The sequence below is a fragment of the Zootoca vivipara genome, chromosome 12 (genome assembly GCF_965207765.1).
Source record: "Zootoca vivipara chromosome 12, rZooViv2.hap1.1, whole genome shotgun sequence".
NCBI lineage: Eukaryota > Metazoa > Chordata > Lepidosauria > Squamata > Lacertidae > Zootoca > Zootoca vivipara.
Window position 1 is genome coordinate 3889634 of NC_142595.1, and position 8345 is coordinate 3897978.

At 42.7% G+C, this 8345-nt stretch overlaps 1 protein-coding gene across 1 annotated transcript in view; it reads left to right on the forward strand.

The window, feature by feature from the left end:
• The window catches only part of RECK (reversion inducing cysteine rich protein with kazal motifs), a 42073-nt gene that overhangs the window by 31054 nt on the left and 2674 nt on the right, over positions 1-8345 (forward strand). The window contains exons 14-20 of the mRNA XM_035134735.3: positions 121-309; positions 729-848; positions 1255-1426; positions 1995-2190; positions 3998-4208; positions 5609-5682; positions 6660-6815. Coding sequence (XP_034990626.3) covers positions 121-309; positions 729-848; positions 1255-1426; positions 1995-2190; positions 3998-4208; positions 5609-5682; positions 6660-6815 — 1118 coding nt within the window. The remainder of the gene's footprint in view (positions 1-120; positions 310-728; positions 849-1254; positions 1427-1994; positions 2191-3997; positions 4209-5608; positions 5683-6659; positions 6816-8345) is intronic.

Sequence of the window (8345 nt, forward strand, 5' to 3'; positions counted from 1 at the left end):
CTATACCTTTTCCCAGAATAATTTTGTTCATGTGTAGTCTTTCTTGCTATGTAAAAGCCTTTAAATATTCCTGGAACATAATGGTCTGTTGTTCAGTAACACTTTGCCATCTTTGCACAGGCTGCAAGTTGGGCGAAGCTTCCGATTTCATTGTCCGCCAAGGTACCCTCATCCAGGTTCCGTCCTCGGCAGGAGATGTTGGTTGCTATAAGATCTGCACGTGTGGCCAGAGTGGGCTGCTGGAAAACTGTATGGAACTGCACTGTGTTGACCTCCAGAAATCATGCATTGTTGGAGGGGAAAGAAAAGGTATGTCCTGTTGAAGATTATTAAGCTCTGGAAATTTCCTGTTCTCAGGAAGCAAAGTTTATGTTGGGATCTTCAGTGTCTTAGACTTGGTGGTTGTTAAAAGTTTTGTTCCTAGCTAGCTTCCCTAGGTAGGTGAAGTTATATACGTGGGGGAGAGCAAGGGGGGTCCAGAGTAACTGGGGGCACCTTGGGGCCTTTTCCCCACCATGCTTTTTCTGAGGATGTGCAGGGTGACAGAGCAGGGGCAATAGTTCTCTTGCCTGCCACCTTTTGTCTTTGTCCGGCTATTCCTCTTTCCTCCCCACCCTCTTCCCCTGGGACCATCCAGGTGGAGAGTTTTGCTCCCAGTATGGGTGCAGACTGTTGTTTCTGCTTTTCCCTGAAGCGGCTCTTTATTAATGCATTTGTTTTATTTTAAGGCCACGGGAAATCTTTCAAAATAGATTGCAATGTCTGTTCTTGTTTTGCTGGGAATCTGATATGCTCCACTCGCCAGTGTTTAAATGAATACAACTCAGATGATGAGCATGACATTACAGGTAGGATTTGTGTGTGTGGTGTGTTTTATTTCCTGGCTGTACTTTGCCCAGATATTCCCTGTAGCAGCTCTTTGAGGCTGCTATTGAAGACAATTCAGTGGCTTGTCCAGTATTCAGAATCCAGCAGTTAAATGCAAAGCAAATCCCATAACTTTGATAATAAACAAATGTTCATGTCTTCCTTTAACAGATTTTAAAAAGAAGAGCCATGCCCCCCCCCCAGCTGTGCGATTAAATTCTTTTATTTCAGTGGGCTTAAGTGTGGTTAAACTCTGTGTTGGATCATGGCCGTTCAAATCAGACCTGCTATTCTGCACTTATGCTATAGATATTAGGAGCACAGACCTCAGAATTCCAGCCTCTTTGGGAATCTGCAAGTTCCTAACAAGAGCTTTAACTCTTTCAGGTCTGCCATGTAACTGTGCTGATCAGTTTGTCCCAGTGTGTGGACAGAACGGTCGTACCTATCCAAGCGTATGTATAGCACGTTGTGTTGGGCTTCAGGACAATCAGTTTGAATTTGGATCCTGCATCTCCAAGGATCCTTGCAACCCTAATCCCTGCCTTAAAAATCAGAGGTAAATATTTAAGAAAGTCTGTAGCACTCTAGGAGATTAGCTTGCTAATAAAAATTCAGTTGTGCCATAACATATTTTGTCTTACATACAGACAAGGATGAATTCGAACTAGTCTCTATATCAGTCAGTAGGTGTTCTGCTTAACTTGTACATGGATCATTTTCAAGAGGAGATTTCGATTTTTTCCACTTGTTTTTTCTTGCAGTTTCCTTCCTATTATGTTATTTTTTGTAAGTAGTTGGTTGCCATAGATTTGCTATTGGGAGAGTGGTGAGAGGTCCCACCTCAGAGGATGTGATCTTTCACCCTGCACCCTGGAAGTGAAGCATAAAACTACATATGCAGTGCCCTTCTGTCTGCAAGAACAGCATAAATTCTTAGGTTTATAGAAGGCTGGCATTCTTTTTGCGTTTGTAATGCAACTGGGTACTTAAATATTTCTGGCATATTACTTTTCTGACACTCTTTTGGAGCCAGCGTTAACCCCTGCTTTTTTCAAAATTATCTCAATCTGCTTTTTTATTTCTTGGAAAAATAACAAATAACATGAAATTATTATTTAATCCAGATGTATACCAAAGCCACAGGTTTGCTTAACGAGTTTTGAGAAGTTTGGATGTAACCAATATGAATGTGTGCCCAGACAATTCAGTTGTGGTGACCAATTGCGAGATCCTGTTTGTGATACAGACAATATAGAATATAGCAGTCCATGTGTTCTACACCAAAAAGGGAAAAGTGTATCATACAAAGGTCCATGTCAGGTATGGAATAGTCTTTCACATTACTTAAATATGGTTTTTATTGTCTGTACTGTTAAGGTGGGCCCAACCAAACATGTTCCTCTCTGGGTCAGTTTTCATGCTTTGTGCTTCCTCTGTGTATATTTAACCAGGTGAGAGAATTTGAATGCACGGTGTATTTTATTAAAAAGGCATTTATTTGCACTGTGCCACCTCAGCTGAAACTGCTAGTCACTGTGGATAATGGCACAGTCCTTCTGGGGCTTTAAGGTCAAATTACTGATTTGGAACTTCTGTTACTCCTCAAACTCCATCTTGATTTTTATAGTACTACTATAACTATAATAGTAGAAACCAAAGTATTGGGAGTATTAATACCACCTAATATATGTTAGTTGATTATACAATTTCAGACTGGGTCAGGTGTTTGAACCCACCTCCATAAAAATGCTTCTCAGATGTGCAGAAGTGCATGTCAAAGATAAAACTAACTTCCAGCCTTCTTGCAAGTTTTATACATGTAAGGAGTATTCTATTTAGGGGAGTGTTCATTCATTTGATTCTCCACCTGCACTCAAATAGTATAGCTGAGCATCATCTTAGGCATTTTGTCTGCTTTCTCTCTGTGGCTTTAAAAATTATTACTGTTGAGCCAATGTGTAGCCATGTCAAACAGCCCATTGGGGCTCCCTGTCAAAAACATAAGTAGGTATCCCTTTTGCATGGTATGGGATGCACCACATATATAGTATCTGCTATTTTTATGATGTCCTGGGGATTGTAAGAGATCATACTAGCTAGGAGGAAGATAGTTTGCAGTCTACAGTTGAAAGCAATTCAGCACAGTATTATAGGAAGGTTCTTCAGCTTTCCTTTGTTTCTGGCATCATTCAAGATGCTTTTTTCCACAATTCTTTTAAATTTGAACTACTGTGACCTGCAGGCATTCACAAAGCCCAAAGAAGGGTTAATGACAGCGTGAAACAATGATTTTACTACAGTGGTACCTCATGTTGCAAAGGGGATCCGTTCCAGTGGCCCGTTCACAACATGAAAAGGCTGCAACATAAAGCGCCGCATCTGTGCACGCGCATGACGCAATGCAGCGCTTCTGCGCATGCCCAAAGTGCGATTTAGCGCTTCTGCGCATGCACGCAGGTTACAGATGCGCCAAACCCGGAAGTAACCCGTTCCGGGACTTCCGGGTTTGGTGCGTCCATAACCTGAAAAGGCGCAACATGAAGCAGATGTATCATGAGGTATGACCTGAAGTCCATAGCTGTTCACTTTCCCAGTAGGCTTAGAGTTCTCACACAACTGCTTTTTTCCACCCTGAAGTGGCTTATTCAAGTCACTTCCCCCAGTATCAACAGTTTCAGGCCCCACAATTGGTAGGGAACCATGCGAAATGCCCAGCTGTTTCTCTAATTATTAACTTTTAGGAATAACTTTAAAACATTCCTGTTCCCCCAGGCATTTGCTGGCTGAAAGATACTGTTTCTGGCAACTTTGACACTGTTAACTGTGAGGGCATGTGTCTGTTTTAGGCATTATCAAATGTTCATGTTTTTAGAGGTTTCCAATACATGTTCATTTTATTTTTAATAGTATTTTTATTTATCATTTTGGTGTTTGCTAGCTTAGGTTATTTTGGGAGAAAGGTGGAACAGAACTTTAATTTATTTTTATCCAGTTTCCGAACAGACCTAAGTGTTGGAAGGTTATTGTATAGTTTGCTGAGTAGTTTCAGAGATGACATTATGCATTTAATTTGCTAAGAATTATAGATCTATACTGTTTCCATTTTCCACTTTGTTCCATTTCCCAGTCATTTTGCAAATCAGTTGATCTGGTGTGTGGCCATAATGGTGAAACCTACAACAGCGTGTGCGCTGCGTATTCTGATCGTGTGGCGATAGATTACAAGGGACCTTGTCAAGCTGTAGGAGTCCTTTCTGACTACAGTTATCAAGGAGAATGTGCGTCTGTTACTTGTCCTCGTCTTGCAGCAACTGGATACAAGTCAGTTACCCCACCAGGTCAGAAAACAGATATTGATATTCTGAAAGGCAGCCACAGAAAAGTAGTGAAGTGGGACCTATTAGAAGGAGCGTAGTTTTGGGTGCCTTGCTTACCTGTATTAGATTTCCTGATAGACAATCTAGTGGGAAGAGCTCTTGGGTGAACCCACAATCATACATTTTCTGTTTTCACCTTGGGGAGGTATGGCCCTCCAGTGCAGTCTTTCTCCCCTCTACTGTGGAAGAAAAGCAATCCGACAAATCCGGAGATAGTTCTCACACTGACTCCTACTGCTGTGTAAATTTGAGGATTCAAGTGCAGTTCAGCACAAGTCATGTACAGAAAGGTGCCCATCCTGCAAACCAACACCATACAAATTTGCCCTGTGTAAACCTGATGTGCACTCAAGCCCTGGCTTGTGCTTGAGTTACAAATGTTTAGAGCAGCAGTCGTCATAGAATCCGTGAACTGTTCATTTTCCTTCTTCTTTCAACATATTTCTAACTTAAAGAATCAGCTGCCATAAGACGGGTTTATGGGTATTATCTTATATGGTATAAGCTTAGAGAATTAGACCTGCTAAGGAACTATGAGAGCATCCCTGCCTCCAATTCTTTTATTAGCCATAAAATCAAAGAATTGTAGAGTTGGTTCCCCCATGGCCATCTAGTCCAACCCCCTGCAATGCAGGAATCACAGCTAAACAACCTGAGACAGATGGTCATCCAACATCTGTTTTAAAAACTCCAATGAAGGAGAGTCCATCACCTTCCGAGGGGGTCTATTCCACTATCAAACAGTGCTTACTGTTAGAATTGTCTTTCTTTTTCTTTTTGAAAAATGAATATTTTTACTTCTTCTTCTTCTTCTTCTTCTTCTTTTTCTTATTATTATTATTATGTTACTTTTTTAACAGTAACATCATAAATACAACTGAGAAAACAAAGCAAAACTTGGTCAGAATGTTCTTTCTCAGGTTTATTTGGCATCTCCTTTCTTGTAATTTGAATCCCTTAGCTTGTTCTTACCCTCTGGCTCTGTCTTCCATGTGACAGCCTTTCAGATATTTGAACACACTATCCTGCATTCTCTCAGTCTTCTCTCCTCCACCGTTCCCCATAAGGCTTGCTTTCCAGTCACTTTATCCCCCTGGTCACTCTCCTCTGCCTGCACACATTCCAGCTTGATGACATGTATGCAGCTATGTCCATGAAAGGACCGTTGCCTTCATGTTTTGCATCTGGCTGATCCCTGTGCGAAGCAGGATGTTGGATAGATGGGCCTTCAGTAACACCCAACAGGATCCTTACAGTCCTCTGGCATTTTTAGAGAACACAAGATGAACCCATAAGCTGTACATTCCTTTTACAAGTCACTCAACTCTGTCTCTCTCTCTGGGGGTCTGCTTGTTGTGCAGGAGCTTGCTGTTCTCTGTATGCTGCAATACTCAGGGTCTTGTATGATAAAGAAAAGCTGGATACCTTCGCCAGGGTAAGTGCTTCAAGTTTTCATATGACAATTTTATAGTATCATGTAGGGATTCTTTTCAGCCAGAAACTCTCAGGTGAGCGCCATTGCCATTCTAAGAGATTGAAGGAAACCTTCGTAGTGAGTTCTGGCACTCTTTTTCTAGAAAAATAGCACTGGCTGTAGTCCAGCACCCACTTCTGTCTGAAAAGGCATTCAGTGGAATTTACAGCCGCAATTAAAATGGGGTGAGTTCAAACAAGGCTTTACTAGTGGATGCTATGATCTTAAAGGTAAAGGGGCCCCTGACCATCAGGTCCAGTCGTGTCCGACTCTGGGGTTGCGGCGCTCATCTCGCTCTATAGGCCAAGGGAGCCGGCGTTTGTCTGCATGACAAAGCTGCTTCTGGCAAACCAGAGCAGCGCACAGAAACGCCGTTTTCCTTCCCGCTGGAGCGGTCCCTATTTATCTACTTGCACTTTGATGTGCTTTCGAACTGCTAGGTGGGCAGGAGCTGGGACCGAGCAACGGGAGCTCACCCCGTCACGGATTCGAACCGCCGACCTTCTAATCATCAAGCCCAAGACTCTGTGGTTTAACCCACAGCGCCACCTGGGTCCCTGCTATGATCTTAGTCATAAATAAATAAAGGAAAGCTCTTGCATGTGCACTGTGCAGCCTATATCTGCAATGGGCATGGATATTGAAGGCTACCTGCCAACTAATTGGCATAAACAAAACACCAGTTTTGTTTATATATTATTGAGTGTGGAGTTGTCAGAAAGGTGTACTTTCTGTAATGGATGAAAAGTTAATAGGGTTAAGAAAAATAAGATGCATTTCATTTCCATTCCATCCATAGAGATTTGCCAAGTACAAATGTCTTTTCAGATGGAAAAGGCATCTTATTTCCTAACGATACCAGCTTATGATCTCTCTAACAGATTAACACAATTTTGTAAAATGTCATAAATGGTTCAGAAACGTCATTCTTCTTCCAGATAACTAACAAAAGGCCAATCACTGTCCTTGAAATACTTCAAAAGATCCGCCTCCATGTGTCTGTGCCACAGTGTGATGTTTTTGGATACTTCAGCATAGAATCTGAAATCGTGATCCTCATCACACCTGTGGATCAAAACCCGAAGCCTCTTCAGGTATAATTCACCATGGGGGGGGCAGAGGGTTGCATGGGGCTTTATTTATCTTGTTAGGCATAAATGTTAATAATGAAACGCTACAAATAAATAAGAACAAAGCAGCTTAGAGTCTGTTCCTGGTGGCAATGCAGCTCCAACCCATTGCTCCAATGGGTTAATTAGACTCCTGTGGAGATCCTGCACAAGAGCAACTCGGTCTCACATGTGCTTCTTGAAGTTGAAACTTGGCAGATGACATGGAGCTAACTGCTAATCAAAAGACGGATGAAGTTCCTGGGAGACCACCACCAGGAAGTGATGCTGACTGCCCATCACTGACTGGAACAGAATCTGGGTCCTCGAGAGAGTTCTAGTATGAAGTGATATCCATTCCACCAGAATCTGGGCTAGGATCAAGAAATCCACTTTTTCCAATGTCTGTATTGAGGCAAACTAAGCCCCCGGGGCCAGATGCAGCCCAATCACCTTCTCAAACTGGCCCACAGTTGATCCGGGAATTAGCGTGTTTTTACATGAGTAGAATGTGTCCTTTTATTTAAAATGCATCTCTGGGTTATTTGTGGGGCAAAGAAATTCGTTCATTTTGTTTTTTCAAAATATAGTCTGGCCCCCCACAAGGTCTGAGGGACAGTAGACCGGCCCCCTGCTGAAAAAGTTTGCTGACCCCTGGTATTGAGGATCACAGAATCATAGGATTGTAAAGTTGGAAGGGACCCCAAGGGTCATCTAGTCCAACCCCATGAAATGCAGGAATCTCAACTAAAGCATCCATGACAGGTGGCAATCCAACCTCTGCTTAGAAACCTCCAAGGAAGGAGAGTCAACTACCTCCCAAGGGAGTCCATTCCACTGTCAAACAGCTCGTACTGTCAGAAGGAATCTTTTTTCTTGTAACTTGAAGCCACTGGCTTGAGTCCTCCTCTCCAAAGCAGGAGAAAGCAAGCCTGTTCCCTATTCCATGTCACAACCCTTGAGATACTTGAAGATCTTTGGAGATCATATCTCCCCTCAGTCTCCTCTTTTCAGGCTAAACATACCCAACTCCTTCAGCCGTTCCTCATAAGGCTTGGTGCGGGTACAGAATCCCAGTTCTTTTTAGGAAGTAAGAAATGAATAAAACTCAGAGTGCCTCTGGTCTAAGAAACAAACAAACTGGTTTTATGGTTTCTGTAGCTGGCAAATTGTGAACCACTAGCTGATGCTTATCAGGATTGCAGCAGGTGTGTTCTGAGGATGTCTTGCAAACTCCAAAGTATATACTCGAGAAACTGACTTCTACGTGATACTCTGCAGCCATTGTTGGACTCCGGCTCCCACCAGCCCCAGCCAGCATGACCACCGGTCAGAGATGATGGGAGTTGTAGCCCAACAACGCCTGGAGGGCACCATGTTCTCTACGCCTGGTCCAGAGCATTTAAGGATGCCATCTGAAATTGGGGGAGAGGGGATAGTGTAAGGGAAAAAAAGCTACTGTGTATTTTTCGTAGTAGAAAGATCCTTTGGAAGCTCACTCTTGTTTTTCCCTAG